Genomic DNA, 22,314 nt, shown 5'->3' with positions numbered 1-22,314 from the left:
GCACAACGGAACACCGTGATATGTTCTCTTTGACTTTCATATGCATATAAGCAATGCACATAAAATTATTCCTAAGCTTAAGTATTTCCACTGATGTGGTATCTAGCTGTTATGCAACTGCAAAATTACAGACCAGCAGCAATTTTGATGTTGCACCTTATAACAACTTATAAGCCTCCAGTAAAAAATAAATAAAATGGCTTTGCTGGATCAGTAAGTCTTAGGAGTTGGACATTTGCTGTATATCACTTCAACAGCCATTTCAATACACTCTTTTAATGAGTAATATCTTCAATAGTGTGGCACAATCATAATATATTAGAAAATATATATATAGATATGTATTTCTGTGAGATTTTCAATGCTGAACATTTAATACATTTGAAAGCACTTAATCCCTTTCTTTTTAAATGTAAGGACAGGATGTTTCTAGGGCTTCACAGAGACAGCTTGTATTACAACAGATAAATACATTTGCATTTTTGTTTTATACTTTGATCTCAATGATCTCATTCAGTAATGAATCTCTAAGCTGGATAATTTTTTATTTTTTATTTTAGATTTGCATGTAATCCAATATCCTCCCCCACCCCAAAACCACCATTCATTTGAGTGGACCTATGCTTACGGTAACTCATGCGGTGATACAGTTGTCTATGCATGCTGTGCCCACTGCCCTTCAACTGAACCATGGACTACAGTTCAAGAGATCCAGACAATAACCATCTGCCTTACACAGATGGGATCAGGTAAAATCAACATAAAATCCCAACATTTTCCTAGCCCTTTAAACCTTAGAAAGTTGTAAGCACATCTGAATACATAAGAGTTCATTCTTAAGAAAGAAATCCTTGAAAACAAAAACAAAAAAGGAAAACTTCCCAGGACTGCATATTTAATTGTTCCACGTACTTTCCTTTGGTCTGTGCATGTATTTGAACAAACCTCCATATGTCTATGAGGTTATCTGCCCTTTTCCCTGCTGGAGTTTGTGCCTTTCAGCTTAGTAGAATAGATTATATTTATTTATGACATAAGTCTAAAGAATATATTTTGCTCAAAGCCTCTAATTAAAAGAAAAAGTTCCAAGAAATCTGTTTACATTTCTGCTTTTTGTTTGCTTACTTGCTTTGTTATTAAGCTTGCTGTGAATTTGGTCAATAGATTTTCTCATTTTTATATCACTTAGTACAATGTGCAGGTTGAGGGAACTAAAATTTATATAAATAATAAATAATATATGCTCCTTTTCAGAATCATCTTATAAAGCTATGCTTTAAAATTGAATATATGTTCACTACAATCTGATAATATAGTAAGCAAATAGACAGAATGGCTTTTTTTAAAAACCATTTCAGCTTGAAATTCTCATTTATTGCTCTGGTAAGACTTTCTTGGGCTCCTTGATCACTGCAGATGGTGACAGCAGTCATGAAATTAAAAGACGCCTGCTTCTTGGGAGAAAAGCAATGACAAACCTAGACAGCATCTTAAAAAGCAGAGACATCACCTTGCCGACAAAGGTCCGTATAGTTAAAGCTATGGTTTTCCCAGTAGTGATGTATGGAAGTGAGAGCTGGACCATAAAGAAGGCTGATCGCCGAAGAATTGATGCTTTTGAATTATGGTGCTGGAGGAGACTCTTGAGAGTCCCATGGACTGCAAGAAGATCAAACCTATCCATTCTTAAGGAAATCAGCCCTGAGTGCTCCCTGGAAGGACAGATCGTGAAGCTGAGGCTCCAATACTTTGGCCACCTCATGAGAAGAGAAGAATCCTTGGAAAAGACCCTGATGTTGGGAAAGATTGAGGGCACTAGGAGAAGGGGACGACAGAGGACAAGATGATTGGACAGTGTTCTCGAAGCTACGAACATGAGTTTGACCAAACTGCGGGAGGCAGTGCAAGACAGGAGTGCCTGGCGTGCTATGGTCCATGGGGTCACGAAGAGTCGGACACGACTAAACGACTAAACTACAACAACAAGACTTCTGTAAGTAGCATTAAGAGGAAAAACTGGAGTAAAATGTGCCTGCTAAAGACCATGATAACTTTTAAGTTCACAGTTTTCTCTTCAATCAGTCACCAATATGACACCGAAAAATGATGCTACAGTCCTATGCATGCTTACTTGGGAACACGAAGAACCCATTGAAATCAGTAGTACTTATGTCTAAGTAAACATCCATCAGGTTACATTGCACATCAAGAATGGATTTGTATGCAAGATAGGGTAACTTTTTATTTGTTTGAAATTTGCCCTTGCTGCCTGATGGCCTTATCCAATACAACCATTTCCCAGTCAACATACCAGTAAATAAAAATATTTAAGAAGCCATATTAAGTTTACATGTGACGTAGAAAACTCTGGGAGTATGAAATTAATTTGGGAGGGAGTGGAGAGGCAATACCAGCTGGGCACAACCCTCAGGGCCAAAACAGATGCGACATTATTCATGCAAGTGAATGTTTATTTTAAAGTAGATTGCAGCTGGGGGAGCCCAATCCAAATAGGTACCAGATCCAATGTCAGGGAAGGGAGTGATTTAATCATTTGCTCCTGCCAGAGCCCCGATATGTATATGCACACTCCCTGCACAAAATAAAATAAAGTAAAACATTCAAACAATTGCATCTAATTTGGCCCACAAATCCCTTACTAACAGTTGCCCCTGGCCTGTGTTAACCAGCTCTTATGAGTGCAATCCAGGGTGATTGAGGTTTTATAGGGTAGCTGAGATTCAGGGATTTTGCAGAATATGATTTTTAACAATTCTAAAAACACTGTAAGTACAAATCACAATTATACCAAGTGGTAACTAAACCTGTAGTTCGTGCAGTGATAAGCCAATCATCCACATTTCTCAACAAAGCTGTGAAACTAATTACACAACCACAACTAAATGAGAAATCCAGAGAAACAATGGGCAGTAAGGTCTCACCACCAAGTACAACATTGTAAATGAGTGGCTTAGCGAGTAATTATATGCACACTGTAGTGCCTTGCTGTTGTTTAGTCGTGTCCGACTCTTCGTGACCCCATGGACCAGAGCACGCCAGGCACTCCTGTCTTGCACTGCCTCCCACAGCTTGGTCAGACTCATGTTGGTAGCTTTGAGAACACTGTCCAACCATCACGTCCTCTGTCGTCCCCTTCTCCTAGTGCCCTCAATCTTTCCCAACATCATGGTCTTTTCCAGGGAGTCTTCTCATGAGGTGGCCAAAGTATTATGGAGCCTCAGCTTCAGGATCTGTCCTTCCAGCGAGAACTCAGGGCTGATTTCCTTAAGAATGGATAGGTTTGATCTTCTTGCAGTCCATGGGACTCTCAAGAGTCCTCCAGCACCATAATTCAAAAGCATCAATTCTTCGACGGTCAGCCTTCTTTATGGTCCAGCTCTCACTTCCATACATCACTACTGGGAAAACCATAGCTTTAACTATATGGACCTTTGTCAGCAAGATGCTGTCTAGGTTTGTCATTGCTTTTCTCCCAAGAAGCAGGCGTCTTTTAATTTCGTGACTGCTGTCACCATCTGCAGTGATCATGGAACCCAAGAAAGTAAAACCTCTCTGCCTCCATTTCTTCCCCTTCTATTTGCCAGGAGGTGATGGGACCAGTGGCCATGATCTTAGTTTTTTTGATGTTGAGCTTTCAGACCATATTTTGCACTCTCCTCTTTCACCCTCATTAAAAGATTCTTTAATTCCTCCTCACTTTCTGCCATCGAGGTTGTGTCATCAGCATATCTGAGGTTGTTGATATTTCTTCCGGCAATCTTAATTCCAGTGCTTTACCACATGGTAAATGATCATCTGTATTCACCCTATATCTGCTTGTCCAATGCTCTATTTAATCATGTTCTTGTGAGAGTCCGACATGAGAGAATAAGTAAGTTGCTAGAAATCTGTGTAGAGTTTGCACTTACAGTTAAATTTGAAATAGCAATCTTCTCCCCACCCCCTAAGGATATGTAGCAGTAATGGCAAGGAGTAAGTAGGTTTCTCCATTTGTTTATAGTCCCATGAAATCCTTCTCTAGGTAAGCAATTTACAGCTAATCACAATTGTTTACTCTTAATATATTTTTTCCATGAAGAAGTTCTACAATGTAATTTTGCTCGTGACCAATTAAGTTTTCCCAGTGGATGTTTATGATTACAGGACAAAGCCACCTCTTTAATACTTGCCAATCCTTAGCTTGCAAACATTAAACTCCAGAGGATAGAGACCTGCTAATACTTTCAACAGATATAAAAATATATCTCATTTTATTGTAGAAAACCCTTTTATTAAACACAAGCTTTGTATATGCCTAACTTAAGTTATTATCTATTTTGAGCATTCCCTTGGCTGCTATCCTACATACTCAAAATTTTGTAATGTATTCAATAGTCCAAAACGTCCTGGTATTGGTCTACAGTAAGTGCTTTTGGAATCTACACTGAAATAATGCAGATTCACTATAACATGTTTACAGTGCCCATTGTCTGTCGCCAAGCCTTCTCTCATGTAAGTACAGTATCCTTCTTATTTATCTGTCAAGTGCTGGTGCAGGGCTACCAGGTGACCATGATCAATACAAAGTTCTAAGTTCAACAACTGTATCTCACAAACTATGCTCTCAGGCAACACTGTAGATAGGTAGGAACTGTAAAACAGATAGTCTTAGCTCAGCTTATTGCTGATCATGCATTCGCTTTTGTAAGACACTTCATCTTTCAGGTTCTGTGATTCCTTGTTCCTTTTTGGGTTCTTGCAAACTTTTCCATCACTAATCTTTGGAGTTTGTATCTGTGCACAGATTAGTCTTTATTAGTGCCTGACTCACAGGACTCTGATCCTTACTTGCTAATCCGCTCCTCTAGATATAGATTAAGGCACCTGCCAGGAACTGTGGTTTCAGAGGCACCCATCAGTTCCCTACTGTTTCCTAAATAAACATATTTTTTGTTCTTGAACAACCAGAATGATCCCAGTCTCTTCCTAGAGGTTCCCCTTAAGTTATTTGGATAAATGAAGCCAATGAAAAATTAAAATCAGTTACAGAACAGTGGATTAAATTAGAAGTAGTATCAGACACATTACAGGAATTGGTTTTATGCTTGAAAAGAGTATCACAAGCTTCTAATTAAAGTAGATACAAAATAATAATAAGCTACCTACTGGCATTCACCTGAAGTTCCCACTAAACATGAAATGAATTTTAATCCTGCATTATGTCAAAAGGCCCTCCCATGAAACTCCAGGATAGTAAGAGAAGACAGCCTAAATTAGATTGAAAATATTTTCTACCCATTTCTTCCTTAATTGCATGAAATCAGGTTTATCTTTATGTAATTATTTTAAATATAAACAGTGTAAGTGTATTCTTTTGTAAAGGTTAAAGGTAAAGGACTCCTGGACGGTTAAGCCCCGTCAAAGGCGACTTTGGGGTGTGGCACGCATCTCGCTACAGGCCGATGAGCAGGCGTTTGTCCACAGACAGCTTTCTGGGTCATGTGGCCAGCATGACTAAACTGCTTTTGGCACAACAGTACACCTTGACAAGTGCCAGAGCACACGGAAACGCCATTTACCTTCCCGCCGCAGCAGTACCTATTTAATAGCACTGGTGTGCTTTACAACTGCTAGGTTGGAATAAGCTGGGACAGAGCAATGGGAGCTCATCACCGTTGCGTGGATTTGAACCACCGACCTTCCAGTCGACAAGCCCCAAAGGTTCAGTGGTTTAGACCACAGCGCCTCCTCCATCCCCTTTATCCTTTTGTAATGTTACTTATCCATTAAAACCAACTGAAGTGTTACCATATATTTCAATAGGACTCAGATAATGTGCAGCCTATTTCTGTTTTTTACAAAAACAGCAGTTGAGTTGGTAAACTTATGTTTGGTTTGTATCACTTCAGAATGCTTCTCTATACAAAAAAATCCTAGCAAATTGTGCATGTCAGGGAAACTACTATACTGGAACCCTTTGCCTTTATGCCTAGTTCTAGGGAACGTTTTTTTCTAGAGAGGGAAGACTGAATATTCAGATTGAAATGATCCAGGCCAGACGCGGGGTTACCATCTCATGTGATGTTTCTCAGAATAAGGCCTTGCATGGAATATTTTCAAGATTTGAATGTGCTTATGGAGATCTAAAACCACAGTTTACATAGCAGATAGGAATAGAAATGGGGGCAATACTGCCTTCAGGACCCAATGTGGGAAGCTGATCTGGAGTTTATTGTGTCCTGCATTCATACAACCTCACAAATAAGAAGAGCTCAGGGTTTAAGCTGGCAAAGGTGGACTGTTATGTGGTATCCATATCTATAGGACTATCCAGCTAAAGTATTCCCAACTTTTCCCCGCTGCTCTCTAGACAGCATTCAGGGCCTTCAGGGATCCTGGTTTGTATAAAGGACTAGACTGATCAAGCTATATTGTAGTTATAAAGCTGAACTGTTAGAAATCTTAACACTACTAAAGCTCACCTCAAATATTTCTGCCCTAGAAAATGGGGATTGGGGTTGAGGAATAGTCACTTCAACTTCTAAGCACCTGTTATTCTCATACTTCAGGGATATGACACAAGTATAGCAGGGAAATGCATTTGTGAACAATTCTAAAACATTTCTATCTATAGAACAAGTCCTGCTACCCACCCCACAAGTGGCATCAAAAGAATGTGAATAGGCACAAAGCTCAAATAATATTTTATAAACTGAATATCATTAAATAAAGATGGCTTGTGGCTGTTTACAGGGGTGCCAACTTGAATGAAATATTGTGGGGGGCCAGGTACGTCCCCCCCAACATAATTGATCACATGACTCAGTGCACAAACACCATTTGAATGGGAATGGCCATCATTTGGGGGGGGGAGCCTGGCCCCCTCAAATATTGTATTGTGGGGGCCGAAGCCCCCCACAGCCCCTAGGTCAGAGTTGGCTCCTATGCCTGTTTATGAATTACATATTATGAAGTTAAATTAGGAATGAATTGGAGCTCCTTTGCAAATGAAAATGTTTTCCAAGTCCGCAAATAGAGCATCAGCATATTCAAAGCATGATGTATCACCAACAATAACAACAATAATCAATAAAAGAAAAGAAATAGCCTTGTCTTAAAATGATCCAGACCTCTGGCTCTATCTTCCTATTTTATCCCTATCCTCATATCTTCCACAACAACCAACTGAAAAAGCATAGAAGGAAATATGTTAGGGAGCTGAAGCCAGTTGGATTTGTACAGATTGCTGAGAGGACTCTTTACTATGCTTTTACAAAATCTGATGGAAAAACTAGTCTGAAGTGCAGGTTCTTGATGTTTTTCTTCTTCTCTTTTTTTGAAAAATGTTATGAAACATGAGCTAACCATAACCGGTCCTCAAGGGAGCGAGATTGTAGCAATAAATTTTCATGTTCCAGAACAGATGGCTATGCCACATGAAGAAAACAAAATCTATCAAGCTCTGTAAAATGAAAAGAAATTTATTCTCCCACATCCAATTAAGCCTCTTCTAGCATACTGTTCTACATGTGGCAACATAGACATTCTGCATGAGCACCATGACATCGCTTTTAGTCTCCTCTGTCTCGGCCTGGTTGCCATAAATCAGCCCAGGCTGTGGGTAATGCTGAAGGAGCTAAATGTTCAGAATTTGTGTCTGTCTGTTTTATTAGCTAGCCCAGAGTAAACTGGGGGCTTATCATTCAATGTCAGGTTCAATACCCAATGACCCAATACGTTAAAATTGTGGCAGCCACAAATCAAGGGCATAATGAAGTCTGAGAAGTGGTCCACACTGATTTATTAGGGCATCTGTCTGACTATAGACAATCTACTGTTGCCCTTGGATAGCATCAGCTATTCCCATGGTCTTCCACATATCAGAGACCTCTCTCTTTAAAAAACAAAACAAAAGACCTTCTAATAAAGCCAAAGTGACTTGTAAAATAAGATAATAGTCACAATGCTTTGCTTGCGTGTTTGGTTGAAATGGCTAAAAATGAATATGAGTCAGGATTAAATGTATTGGCTTAAATATTGACAGCAAGAAAAATTATGTGAACACAATGGGCCAGATTGAACTAACCTGGTGCACTAGTGTATGGCAGTGCAAGGACTCTCACTAGCACAATTGGGCTTCGCCCCACCCCCCACCCCTGGGCCTCCTCCAAATCCACTCTGGGGGGTCAGGAGAACCCCAGAATAGCATGCAGAGGGAGGAGAGAGGAGACTATTTGGCCTAGCAAGCAGAATGACCGCTCCCCACATTAACTGGTTGCGCACAGCCCCCCTAGCCTCATCAGTCAGCCAGTCCTGGCTGGGGGGGGGTGATGCCAAGGGAATTGGCCAGGTAGAGTTTGCACTAATGGAACAATCATATAAGCAGGATGTTGGATTCCACCCTTTATCATTCAGAATGGAAAAAAATTTGGATGATGGCTGAAACAGTGAAATTGGAAATGTTTAAGAGATGGGAATCAATAAGCTCAATTATTTGGAGGGAAACATCCTCCTTTTGTTCACATTATGAATGCAATGTACAGTCTTGATCCCTGTGATTCCCTTCCTCCTTGATTCTGTATGTTTCTGTACATCACCTCTTGGAGACTGCAGTTTTAAGCAGCATGTATAAAGTGTTGAAATAAAAGAAATAAATGCCAAAACTATTAATAATACAAATTACATTCAAAGCCAGCACTTTATTTTCATTCAGTATTTCTGAAAGGGAGATTTACAGACAGGGAAGCACTGATTTGATCCTGAAAAGTATCGTGTTCTGCCCAAGTTAGTAAAGTTTATCTGCCTACAACTATTTTTATCTTCCATACTCATCCATTCATTTTCCCATTTATTGTAACTTGTTAATCAGACAAAATGCTTTTATTATCTTAATTCATTCACACAATTTCTCTTGCAATATTACCTTTTTAATTATGGTTTTTGAGATGACGGCAGCTAGCAGCACCTTGGATTCTGGCTTAGAAGCACCACTAGAATAGGGTAGAGAACATTGCTACACTCATATCATCCCCAGTCAGCATGGCTAATGGTCAGAGAGGATGGGGATTGGGAGTCCAGCAATATCTGGAGGGCCCTGCAGTAGACCACAGACATGCTGGATCAGGTACTTGATATTGGACCCAAATCAAGCAGCCAAAAACCCCAATGACCATAGCCCTTGAGCTAGACTCCACTCTAAGGATCAGCCTCTTCAAGAGCCTCTCACTTCACCAGGCCTGCTCTTGACTTCAAGTAATAAACCTGATGAAACAATGGAGAGGTTGAAGGCCAAAGGGCTGCTCATTGAAGGCTATCTGTTTTCCTGCAAGGGGAGTGGCGCCTAGGAGGGATAAACAGGCCTAGAGAGTCTATCAGGGCTTGGTGAACATCAACTACTCAACATAACAAGTAAACTCTCTGGGACCTGTCCAGGGTTCTGAAGGGCCTATCCATTACCACTCTCATCTCCTAATTCTAGTTCTTAGCCTTTGAGTGGATATACAGTTCTTGCCTGCCAGTCACCTTCTGTTACTAACAGCCCCAGACCAGCTTCTTACAAGCTCCTCCACTGACGACTCATCATCAGGACAGTTTCCAACAAGCATTCTTGTCAGTGTTGCTCGCCTATGGGTCATAGCTTTAATTTAGATGTAATTTAGAGTCATTCGTGACTGGACTTAACTAACAGTCAGGGGTCCCTTTACCTTTTTTTATTTTATTATACCATTAAAAGTCTAGACTAAATGCATTGGAATAGCAAATAATATGAAAATTACAGTGACAATTCTAAGCTTCTTTATCTGAGAGTCGGCCTCTGCTTCTGAGTAGATAAGGTATTCGATTGCACTGTTGAGGCTGCAGTCCTGTTCTTAAGTTTCTTAGGAATAAGTCCTATTGTACTCAATTAGATTTTTGATCATAAGATTGCCTTGGTATTTTGGTTCAATGTCTATATTTACATTTTTGAACATAATGGATGGTAGAATGCCTTTGTTCCATTACTGCACAGATTATCACTTGCAAAACATAACTCCCCCCCCCGAACAGGATGTAGCCTGCACCCTCCTCCAGAAGGCTGGGAGGAACCCAGCCTTCGATCTAGGGGATGCAGGGGTAGGAGAGGTGGAAACATTCCATTGCACAAGAGTAAATCATTGTGCTATTAGAACAAGAGACCTAGAGCTACTTTTGATAACAAGTCTTTGCCTTTTAAGTCTATGTACCCTCAGGTAGCACAGTGGGTCAATGTGTTTGGCTGTTAACCAGAAGGTTGGTGGGTCAAGCCCACCCAGGGATGGCTGTGGGCAGGATTCCTACATTGCAGGGGGTTGGACTAGATGACCCTCAGAGTCCCTTCCAACTCTACAGTTCTGTGATTCTAAGAAGTACCGGTAAGCCCTGGGATTTACTCCTAGGTAAGTGCATACAGGATTCAAGCAAGTGTGTGGAAATGTAGCCAATTATTCCAACTGATAACAAGTTGGAAGCTAAGCATCAGTTTGAGCAAAGTGAGCTATGCAATTGGTATCATAGAAAAAGGCAGTGCAATTAAAAATAACAACCATATCCAGATGGATCAAGAAAACAAGCTCATCATGCTGTCAGTCAATCTGACACAGTATTACAGTATATCATCCAACATTAAATATCAGATAAGGATAAGTACTTATGAATAAAGATTTGATCTTTTTCAGCAGATGTGCTGAGGTACGATTCCAATACTTGGCTGTTACGTTTGAGATTGACTTCACAACACAGATGGGGGAGAAATTGATTTGGTTCATGTTTTAAAGTGCACTTTCCAAACAATATGTGAAATAAAACCCTGCCCTTCTCCAAATTTTGCATTGTAGTCTTCCAACCAAAGAATGCACAAAAAAATACATACATTACCGATAAGTGCATGCAAAAATGTGTATATTAGTGAAAACAATGCACAAAATTCATTCTTTTATGGGGAAATCACAAAAAATGTATATACCAGGCAAAACTGCATACAGAAATGAAATATTGAAAGAAATGCTAATGAAAAATGCACACAAATTTTCATATGGACTTTCTGCTTTGATTGCAAATGTACAGTATGTGGAAATGGGGAGAACCAAAATTAATGTGAACAACTGAAACTGGCAGATTTCTCCCTCTATTCCACAGTACTTCTTCTGAGTAAATATGAATTGGCTCACACATATATCATTTATATCTACAAATGATGATTACCTCCACACATTCCAGCGCTGCTCTTCCAGCTGAGTCAGCAAATGGTCAATGTATCTATTTGAGTCCATATATTCCTGTGATAAAAGAAATTGTTCAGCAAATTAATTTGTGTTAACTGATGCAGGTTTCAATCATACAAAAACTGTAGTTCGTCAGACACGTATTTTCTCCTGCAGTGTTGCTGTTGTCGCTATTTATTAATTAATTAGTTCACTTCCCATAAGGCATCCCAAAGCAATTTACAATACTGTATAATAAAAAACAATACACACAGAGAGATTGAGAGTTTAAAACAGCAGTAGCACATACATTAAAACCCCTTCAGGTAGTGTTCATAGCAGCTTTGAGGAAATGGCATGGGAAAATGGAGATCCCACCATGGATATCCCAAGTCACAAATAATATGGCCACGAAAAGCATATTAATTTAATTCATGTAAATGTTCAATAGCTGTCGCAAAGGGAATAATAGATTTGTAAGAGTTTGGGAGTGCCCACATCTTGTCATCTTCTACCAATCTGAAACACTTTGTGCCACTTTTTAGATAAATGGGCTGGATCCAGACTTTGCTGCTGGCAGCAAAGGGGAATGGGGAACCTTTCCTTTGTATCTCCCAGTGCCACCCACCACATGATCTGGAAACAGCCTTTCTATCTACAGAAGGCAAAGTCTGGATCTCACCCAATGTAAAAAAGCAAAAAGGCAACCAGAAGTTAATCACTACAATGTACTTACTCACTGTGCTATAATATATATATATATATATATATATATATATATATATATATATATATATATATATATATATATTTTCTAACTGGGTTGCCCCCACCACTCTGGGCAGGTAGCTACTTATACTCAGCATGGAAGAGTACATTAAATTGTACACATTTTTTTTAAGTAGCATATTCAACAATGTTTACATGAAATTTCTTTTCAATTGTCTTATATTTTTATGTTTGAAATGTTCTGTGAAAGTACTGCTTTTTTCATGAAGGCCAATATTTTACAAGCCATGAATCAATTGACGATATAGTAAAAGAAGCACAACAGCGTAAGTCTTTCACCCCCAGTAACAGTTAAAGTAAACTTCTAAAAAAATAAATCATGATTTCAATATTAAATGCAATCAAAAGGAGCTAGTAATCAATGCTGCTTTTCATTACACACAATGCTTATATTGTTGTGTATCTTTTCTCAAGAAAGGTTTTAATAATATGCAAAGTGTATAATGCAACAGTATGTGTCATCAGAACTTCTCTGATGTTTTCTGTACTCACCCAAATACAAGAGATGCACCCCTTTGAGGAAAATATCTTTCTCCACACATGGGTTGTTTGGCAGGCTTTATTATTGATTGAGAAGGCATGTGAGTGTGGAATTGTGTATTGTGTAATGACAGGTCTTTGTTCAGCCATTTCTCCTCATAATTGAAAAGTGCAAGATGGAAGTGTCATGAATAATGCATCAATGCCACATCTCTTTTCAACATGAAGATATATGTTACAAGAGAACCACTATCACATTTCATATACAGTGGATGCCTTTTATTTTCCCAGCAATTTCAGGAATTCCCCAGTAACATCTCAGTGGATACCTTAATTGATAGACACCACCATAAAACATACGCAAGGAAACAACTTAAGTAATCACTGTGCTTTCCTTTTTTTAAAGACCAAATTCCATGTTAATAATCAGTTGCATTGCAAATTAGCCTGTGGCGGCTCAGAGCTTTGATTTTGACTTTTGCTTTGGATAACACTATGGAATACACTGGGCCATGTTCCATGTCAGTAGGCATTGTATAATTAGAACTATTCCTGCCATATAAAAAATAACAAATGGTGAAGCATGCTTAAATCAAGAGTTGGTTCTAGATTTGCCATTCCATGAATAGAAGGCAGTGGAGACCCCTATTGCAGAAAATGAGGGAGATATTATTTACGTGGCTTCCTGCTTTCCACTGCAACTCCTTCCACCCAAGCATCCCTTCCCATGCTGGCTGCTCCAGCTTGTGACATCCACCAGGAAAAGCCACCCAATACAGAGAGTGTCGCTTAACCTGTTCATTATGCTTCCTCTTCATAGCTGCCAAGTTATCCCTTTTTTTAAGGGATTTTCCCTTATGCTGAATAGGCTTTCTCGCGAGAAAATGGAAAACTTGGCAGCTATGTTCCTCTTTCATTGTCTTTTGAAACAGACGGATGCCAACAACATATTAGTTTTGCAGTTCTGTTGGTAAATTTATTAGAAACCAAAGCAAACGCCTTATTCTTATACTAAGTCAGTGAAAAATTGGCAAATTCCTTTAAAGTTTACATGCACCATACAGAAAGATCTGAAAATCAAATACATTGTAATATGAAATTTATTTATTTATTTTTTAAAAAAACCATAGCAGTTGCTTTAACAAAGCATTTTCCATAGATTTCTTAATTGTTCAAAATTACTTAAGCATCAGCAGACCTTTAAAATTAAATCTCAGTTGACGTGACTAAGACTGATTTATATTCTGAAGCCAATTGTTTTCATATTCTACTGTTGCAAATTTTGGCTGGGTGTCCTTTTCTAACATCGTTCTTCTCAGGCACACAAGTGTATACAGCATGAAGTCAAAAAGCTACTTTACAGCTTAGTTCTCCAGCCTTTATTCATGCTGAATACATAATACACAAGTGTCAATGGTGGACTTGGCTAGCAAGGCATCGCTGGCTGTACAATAAGGATTGCATTCCTGACAAGACCAGGGTTGCTGTAGAATGGTGCTCCTTGGGTTTTATGATAAACAAGGAAAACAGTCTATTCCGGATGGGATACTTTTTATTTATTTTATTTATTAAATTTGTATACCACCCTTCACAGATTCCAGAGTGGTTCACAAGCAACCCAATAATACAATATCAAAACACCAAATACATGATGAAAACAACAAATCAATAACCTACCCACCTGAAATATCAAGTGCGCACTCTGGGAATACAGTGGAACCTCGGTTTACAACTATCTCCGTTTACGGAAACCTCCGTTTACGAACGCCGCGGACCCGGAAGTGTTTACATCCGGGTTCCACTGCGTCGGATGTGCAGACGCGATCTGCACAGCGTGTGTGTGTGCGCAGAAGTGCTCTATCGGCAATTCGCGCACGCGGAGAAGCGTGCCTTCGGCGAGTGAACGCCTCTGTACCTCCTTGATTCAACTTTGCCCCTGGAGACTCAAGTAGCCACACTGGCACCTATTTCCAGCTAAGGCCAGGGGCAGCCTGAGCACAGTTACCTATTCTCTAATAATATCACCATTAAGATATTGTAATGTGGTTTGTGCAGGCTGCCTTTGAAGACAATTCAGAGATCGCAGCGGTTGCAAGATACAACCACAAGTGTGTTGAGTGGTACTCTTGGGTGAGACTATATAACACCAGCCTAAAGTTCTGCACTGGCTGCCTGATTGCAGAGGCAGATTTATGGCAGCATGATAGATTCCACTGCACAAAGTGCTGAGCCTAGGGTTGAAGACAAAATTGTGGGGGTGGACTGCAAAACATTAAAGGGGAAGCCACAGTGCCTTCCTCTAAAAAAAGCCAGGGTGTTATGACTGGACTAAAATGTAGCTACATATAAGGAAGGAAGGAAGGACAGATTCTCATTGAGACTGACTAAGGAGTTAAAATAATCAAGTTCTGAGCAGTCAGCATTTAACAAGGGCATGTAGAAACTATGCCATCGCTGAATCATTGTTTACAAGAATACAGGTCAAACAAAATATGCTGAATATAAGCGATGGTTGTAAGTAACTGACCTCTGCAGCATATGGTGCTTGCATGTGAATCATGTATGTGATGGATCAAATGAGACAGGAGGTGTTAACAAGGCATGAGAAGGATTTATGTGAAGTGCTGGAAAAATGTAGCAGAGTTTCCCCCCCTCCTTCTGTTTTCATGTGGGCATTCAGATACAGTAGTGTGATACCAACAGAGGATACTTTATACCAGTGTTTCTTAAAGGTCTCTTGGTCCCAGCAATCTGACCCAACCTTTATGGGTCAAGTTTGGGGAAATTAATGAATGTTCTGCTCTCAGATCAAGGAAGAATGCAGACCAGAATAGTTTGTTCTGTTCTATAGAAGGGGAAGGAGGATGCCTTTCTTTGACACCTTCCTATGGAATATTATGTCACAATAAATAAGTTTTTTAGATGCCATAAGACTCTTTGCTGCCTTCTTTTTGCAATGTCAGCTAATTATTATAAAATATGTGCTAAGAAAATTTCAATAATAATTAGTTGGCAATGCAAATGTGTCTACCTCGTAATATGCCAGTATATTTTGAGACAAGTTCCATTGTGCCTGAAAATAGTCATTTACTTACAATGTAAACTAAACATAATACACATTTATGCGTGTCTTTTGCACCTGTGTAGTCTCCTGAAGGATACTCCAAGGGTAGGGCATGCTTCACAAAAATCTGACCTTTATAAAACCAAATCAAGAATATCCAACTGTTGGAACAACAACAAAACTCCAAGTTGCCTATTGAACAAATAAATGTACCCATCAATTTACACTCATCCCCATCTCAGTCTTCTAATCAAACCTACTCCATGACTTGTACCAACTGGGAACTATCACTATCATTCTCAAGTATCAGGTTCTGATTGGACACAGACTGGAAATTTCAGGAGCCACACTGTGGTAAACATATGCATCTTCTCAAGTAGCAGCTGCCACCCACCTAGCCAACCAACAATGATGCACTATTAAATCCCACCCCCAGCAAAGCTCCTGAATCTGCTGGCAGATAAACAAAAACACAAAAATGTGTCAATTTAGAACTTCCTCCTGCCCAAAAAAAATCCAACCCAGGCCCCAGTATTAATAAATGGCACTTGTACAGTGGTACCTCAGGTTAAGAACTTAATTTGTTCTGGAGGTCCATTCTTAAACTGAAACTGTTCTTAACCTGAGGTACCACTTTAGCTAATGGGGCCTTGCACCACCGCCACACGATTTCTGTTCTCATCCTGAAGCAAAGTTCTTAACCCAAGGTACTATTTCTGGGTTAGTGGAGTCTATAACCTGAAGCGTCTATAACCTGAAGTGTCTGTAACCCGAGGTACCACTGTAATTGGCAAATGGTGAGTCAATGATGCTTTGAGTTTCAACGCTTCAACCATCACTAAAAGGAACAAGGATTCTCGACCACCTTGCTTCACTTCACCATTACCATCATCAAACGGATATGAGCATTTCCGCTCTGTATACAAGGACCCTAAGAATAACATGAGAGTTATCTGAAGCCGAAAAAATCCCCTATTACAGACAGATCCTATTAAACCTTCAGGAAGGGGATGGCAATCAATTCAACTTATCCATTTTAGAACTAATAAAACATAGACATATAAAATTTACATGGAATTTCATCTATAAGCACCATCCATTGACAAGGCTAATGTGAGGGAGGGAAAGCCATCAAAATTCCTCACTCGAAGGTCTCCAGTTCAATTGCCTAGACTCTCTTTATAAAAACATTGCTGACTTAGAAAATCGTTCCCCAGAGCTATATACAGTAGCTCCTGTATGTTGTGACCTGTCATGAAGACACAGACATGAAAGATTAGCGATGAGAGGCCAACAGGAGTGCAAGGGCTGGGGCTTCCTTGTCTGCAGACATGCCAACACATTCTTTACTCCTTTAGTAAGACAGCTGAGAGGCATCTTGCTTTCATTGTTTCCTGCCATCACTTTGTCTTTCTGTTCCACGTCTGACAGCGCACCCAGCTCTAGCCACAAACATTTTCTGCTGAAGGAACGGGACTTGTTAAGGCAGGTTTTAAAGTAACATCTGTTCTGCAGTAGCCGGCAGTGCTTGTCTAGTCAATGCACATTTATTTTCTAAGAACCATTGCTATACAATTAGTCTTATATTTAGTGGGTGCACATTTATGCATGCATGTGTTTAAATGCACGCGCGCGCGCGCACACACACACCTAATGCAGACACAATTCAGTATTAGTAAAGCCCAGATGAGACTGTATACTGCTTACGTTACCATTGAAGCTATTTTATAAACTCTCTTTTCAGTTGAACTTGCACCAGTTTTATTCTCAGTCTGGGAGAATAGAGAGTGTGTGAACTTCATTCCCAGAATTGTAATATCTGGTATGAAATGTCATTCATTTTTGTTTTGGATATGCCATATAAGGTATACAATGACATCACAAACGTGTCACTTTACAAAGATACATAGGAAGACAGTTTACTGAATAGAAATTTAGTCAATAGCATAATACACTCAACTTTAAATAGGCTTAACAGTGCTTTCGCCTCCTCTTGGGAAGTGTCATGACCATCAAACATATGACTCACATGACCGAGAGGAAGATAATAGTAAAGAATTTTAGGTTTCTCCACTTGGGGAGGGGGTCAGTACCTCTCCCTTGACCCTCTGACCAGATGACATAGTTTTCCACCTTCTGCAGACTCAGAGAACAAGCCCCCAATAACAACCCCATACAATCCACAACATAAAAGTCAGTACTTGAAGATTCAGACAAGGGCCCTTTAGGTCAGTCAGCACAGTCATCTCAAGGAGGAAGGAGCCAAGACATTTCACCTAAGACTTCAGAAGATCTCAGCTCTTTGCTAAGGCAACATATTCTAAAGCTCAGCTAGCAAGGCCACTGGGAGCTGACCAGGGTCCTGTCCTGCCTAGAGATACCTGCCTGGGCTTGTATGGATCTGTTTCTTGCTTCTCCGTCCTGTGAGTCCCCAAGCCCCATAAGAGGATAGGAAGCAAAGAGAATTCCCCAAAGCCTCACAAAAATATGATCCTCTGATTTTGTTCAAGAATTCAAGCAAAGTGAACTGTAATAAAATCCTGTATTATGTGTGTAATACAGATATTCTCTGAGAGAAAGAACAAATGGAATGAGAGCTTGAGACCAAAAAAGATGAAAGGAAGTAGGGGCAGGGGAAGTCTGAATACAAAGTTTGAAGCCAAGACCATTATCCATTGCTCTGCCTGGATTTCTACCAGATGTGAATCTAACTCATTTTCATCATTTAGCACCTGTATTTTAAGGGAGTGATGGCCTTGCCCACAGATGTCTTCAAAAAGTAAGACTGAAAACTGCCCCCAATTGGAAATGAGTTCCCATGACAGCAGGGAATCAGGAGTTTTCCAGGCGAGAACTGAAGATGAAAGTTGAACAAATAGTTCAAAAAGTTCAAATTTTACATCTTTTCAATTTAACATTTTTTTTAAAAAAAGTAATGCATTTTAACATGGAAGATTCTCACTATTAAATATCTATACAGCAAGCTTTTGTGTGAATTATACTTAAGCTGTTGTGAGGTGACAGAGTAAGGAGGAGATCAGCAATAAAACACCCATTGTCAGAGAAGTTAACTCTTTATTCAAAGAAACCAAAACAGTGCAGGCCTAGTGATCACAGCAACTCTTCCCAAGATGAAGTGTGAGGACCGATGGTCTCCACCTTCCTACCACGACTACTCCCCCGGGTCCTTCCCCAACAACCTTAGGTTCCTTCATCTTGCCTCTCTTTGCTCTGCACTCATCATCCCTCTCCGTGTTCTGGGAGACCAGTGGGGAGGGGATCTGGTAACAGCAGGATGGGGAGACTCCCTGGCTCTTTAGCAGCCTGCCCCCCTCCTATCCAGCCTCCAGTTCAGCCTCTGATTCTGGACTGCCCTTTGCCACAGCCACTTCCTGCTCACTAAACCCTGTTACCTCTTCAGCTTCCAACACCTCCTCCACCCAGTCTGCTCCTCCTTCTCCCTCTAATCACTCATCGTCCCACCATCCAGCTCCCCTTGGGGGTTCCCCAGCTGGTGCCTCCCACCACTGCTCTGCATCCAGCCAGTCTATGACAGCTGTAATAGGAATCTTTACTTATACTATAGGTGCATGTGCACATCTATAAGCACCCACACATGAATATATATCTGCACACATATTTCCTGCCTTTAAGTATTTATAATGGTCCATATGAAATCTCAATAAAATTTATGTGATTTGAAGAAAACAACAACATGTATGTAGGCAGAGCATATGTCATTCATTTTCTTTGGGAAAATTTTTATTTTTGGGAAGTGGGTATGCAACTTATTTGTTTGAGACTCTGTTCTTGCATTAATGAACAGCAACATTCAGTAAAGATACTAACCCCATTTTTTAAATAAAGTTTTATTTTCAGCATGAACTGGTAAATAAAAGCCCAGCATAAGCCTACACTCTGTGTTTATGGAATCCTCAAAAAAAGAAAGAAAGAAAGAAAGAAAGAAAGAAAGAAAGAAAGAAAGAAAGAGCTAGACATTTCCCAAATGCTGTATAGTGAAAGTAGATAACATTATGTGCCTTTGCTTAGAGAAAAAAATTGGCACAGATTTAGCAAAATGAAGTGGTCATTTTGAAAGGGAACCTACAATTAGAAAGCTCAGCGCCATCCCTGCGATAGGCAGTCCAGAAAAAGAACTTGTGGAATACGTGTCTGCATGTCAAAATTGTCTCCAAACCCCAATAAACCCCAATAAGCCCTATTGAGATATTTTGTTCCTCAGAATCTATTTTGAATGAAAATCTGTACTTTAAAAATAGCAAATTTAGTAAAAGTTGTTATGCTTGGAGAATTCAAAGAGCTTTAATCCTCTAAGCTAATGTTCTCAGTAAGGTAAAGGTAAAGGGACCCCTGACCATTAGGTCCAGTCGTGACCGACTCTGGGGTTGCGCGCTCATCTCGCATTATTGGCCGAGGGAGCCGGCGTATAGCTTCCAGGTCATGTGGCCAGCATGACAAAGCCGCTTCTGGCAAACCAGAGCAGCACATGGAAATGCCGTTTACCTTCCCGCTGTAGCGGTTCCTATTTATCTACTTGCATTTTGACGTGCTTTTGAACTGCTAGGTTGGCAGGAGCTGGGACCAAGCAACGGGAGCTCACCCCGTCACAGCGATTTGAACCGCCGACCTTCTGATCAGCAAGCCCTAGGCTCAGTGGTTTAACCACAGCACCACCTGGGTCCCTGTTCTCAGTAGGTACCATCATTAGCTTAACTTAGTGCTGTGAGACATTTATTGCTATTACATGTGAATCAGGAGCTACACCATGTTCAGAATGAAAATTGCCCCCTTCCTGCTATTTTCCCCAAAGGAAAATAAATATAGTAAAAAAAATAGATGGGTATTTCTACACCAAATGTAGTGAAAAGTAGAGGGACACTATCATTCACCCACCTTTGATAGTGCACATGGTATTTCAGGCCAGCTATCAAAGTGCAAGTAGATAAATAGGTAAACGGAGGGAAGGTAAACGGCGGTTCCGTGTGCTGCTCTGGTTTGCCAGAAGCTGCTTAGTCATGCTGGCCACATGACCCGGAAGCTGTCTGCGCTCAAACTCCGGCTCCCTCGGCCTATAGAGCAAGATGAGCGCCACAACCCCAGAGTCATCCGCGACTGGACCAACGGTCAGGGGTACCTTTACCTTTACAAGATGCTCAAAAGGTAAGTAAATCTCATGATCTTGAGTTGCTGCCCAGTTAAGGAACCAAATCCCCATTTTTGTAGCTGTTGTGAAACCAACAACTGTGCACTTGCTGTGCACATTTCTAATGGCTGGGTGTTCATTTGTCAGTCATTTCCGTTATCAGTACAGTAGCAACAGCATGGCATGCTAAATTCATCTCTGTGTCTGCAACATTTCATTTCCTTGTGTTTTCTGATTTAAAAGTGTTACATACCACATGGAAATCTCATTGAGCCGCCAGGATCATACTTGTGGAGGAGGCAATTAAAAAAAAATGAAATGAACTATTTAATCATTTCTTTTTTAAAGCATTTGCATTAGTATCAGCTTAACAGTAGTTAAATAAATTGATTCTGAAAAACCAACAATAATTCTCGAACAGGAAATACTTTCAAAGGGTACCATTTAACATTTTGAGGTGGGGGGTGCACAGTAACCATATCCCTATGACAACACCAGAGAGGATTTGTATCTAACTGCAAGGATCTAATTTATTTCTCATATAATAATATCCAGTGGCCATTGTGAACATTTCATTATCATGGAAATTAAAGACAACACAAAGAAATTAATGTTTTAAGAGAAACCTAGCATGGTCCATTAAACTCTGTCTTTTATTGTCTGTATAACTGTAATAAGATACGTTTTCTCCCTTTCTGTAATATATATACATACATTTCTGAATAATGGGAGTAACACTTTCCATAAATTAGATACGAAAGCTTTGAGGGCAAGCCACCAGCTCAGCACAACAGACTTCATATTTCCATATAAATGTACACTGTGTACTTTTTCCTTTTCTCCATTGTCACACGCCCCATAAAGCAATACAATTTATCCCAGTAGATGTTAACTCTTGCTAATTTGTAACAATCACAAATCATGCCATTATTACCAGCAGGGGCCAACAGGAGTTGGCCTTCAGAAAAAGATGGCAGTTGACTACAAGCCAGGATATGTAGTTAGACTACTATCTTCTGTGGTTTGGGCTAGAAAGAACAGGGAGAAGTCCCAATGCCCAGATCAGGCTATAGGCTTTATATGTGTGGCAGCAGACCTCCACATCCATGACCCTACTTGGATAGGAAATCACCTGCACAAAATGGATGTGCCCATGATGACATTCTCCAACCCGATCAAGCAACCTGGGGCTACACTCCCACACCCACACTTCCTCTTTTTCAAGAGGAGAAATGTAAGGCCATATTTAGGTCTCCCTTACTTTACTTTCCCTTCCCTGCCAAGCAGGTGATTGGTATGATTGCAGCTTATTTTTTACAGGGAGGCTAGGCTGCTGTGGAAGCACTGAATTAGATCAGTGCCTACATTGTCAGGTTAATTTTCCTGAATATTTTACACTGGATCTTTGGTGTTTGAAATGTATTTCCTTCTATGGTTTGAACAGAGGCACGTTCTTCATGACAAAATACTTTTATCTCATTAAACCCAAACTTTTATAGTCTCTGTGCAGTGGCTCTGACCACAAAGCACCACTGTTTAGCTCATTAACCAAGGAATGTACAGTGGAATGCACAAAATTGGTGTGCTCACTCTTGTTG

At 40.1% G+C, this 22,314-nt stretch overlaps 1 protein-coding gene and 1 long non-coding RNA gene across 2 annotated transcripts in view; one reads left to right on the top strand and one right to left on the bottom strand.

Annotated features, from left to right (window-relative positions):
* The window catches only part of NCKAP5 (NCK associated protein 5), a 492,200-nt gene that overhangs the window by 353,348 nt on the left and 116,538 nt on the right, over nt 1–22,314 (bottom strand). Inside the window, exon 3 of the mRNA XM_035130237.3 lies at nt 11,221–11,294. Within this exon, the coding sequence (XP_034986128.3) occupies nt 11,221–11,294 (74 nt within the window). The remainder of the gene's footprint in view (nt 1–11,220; nt 11,295–22,314) is intronic.
* The window catches only part of LOC118092377 (uncharacterized), a 36,422-nt gene that overhangs the window by 7,813 nt on the left and 6,295 nt on the right, over nt 1–22,314 (top strand). Inside the window, exon 2 of the long non-coding RNA XR_004693511.3 lies at nt 561–749. This is a non-coding gene — a long non-coding RNA (uncharacterized LOC118092377). The remainder of the gene's footprint in view (nt 1–560; nt 750–22,314) is intronic.

This window comes from Zootoca vivipara, chromosome 1 (genome assembly GCF_965207765.1).
Source record: "Zootoca vivipara chromosome 1, rZooViv2.hap1.1, whole genome shotgun sequence".
Classification (NCBI taxonomy): domain Eukaryota; kingdom Metazoa; phylum Chordata; class Lepidosauria; order Squamata; family Lacertidae; genus Zootoca; species Zootoca vivipara.
This window is presented reverse-complemented; position numbering and strand designations above follow the sequence as displayed.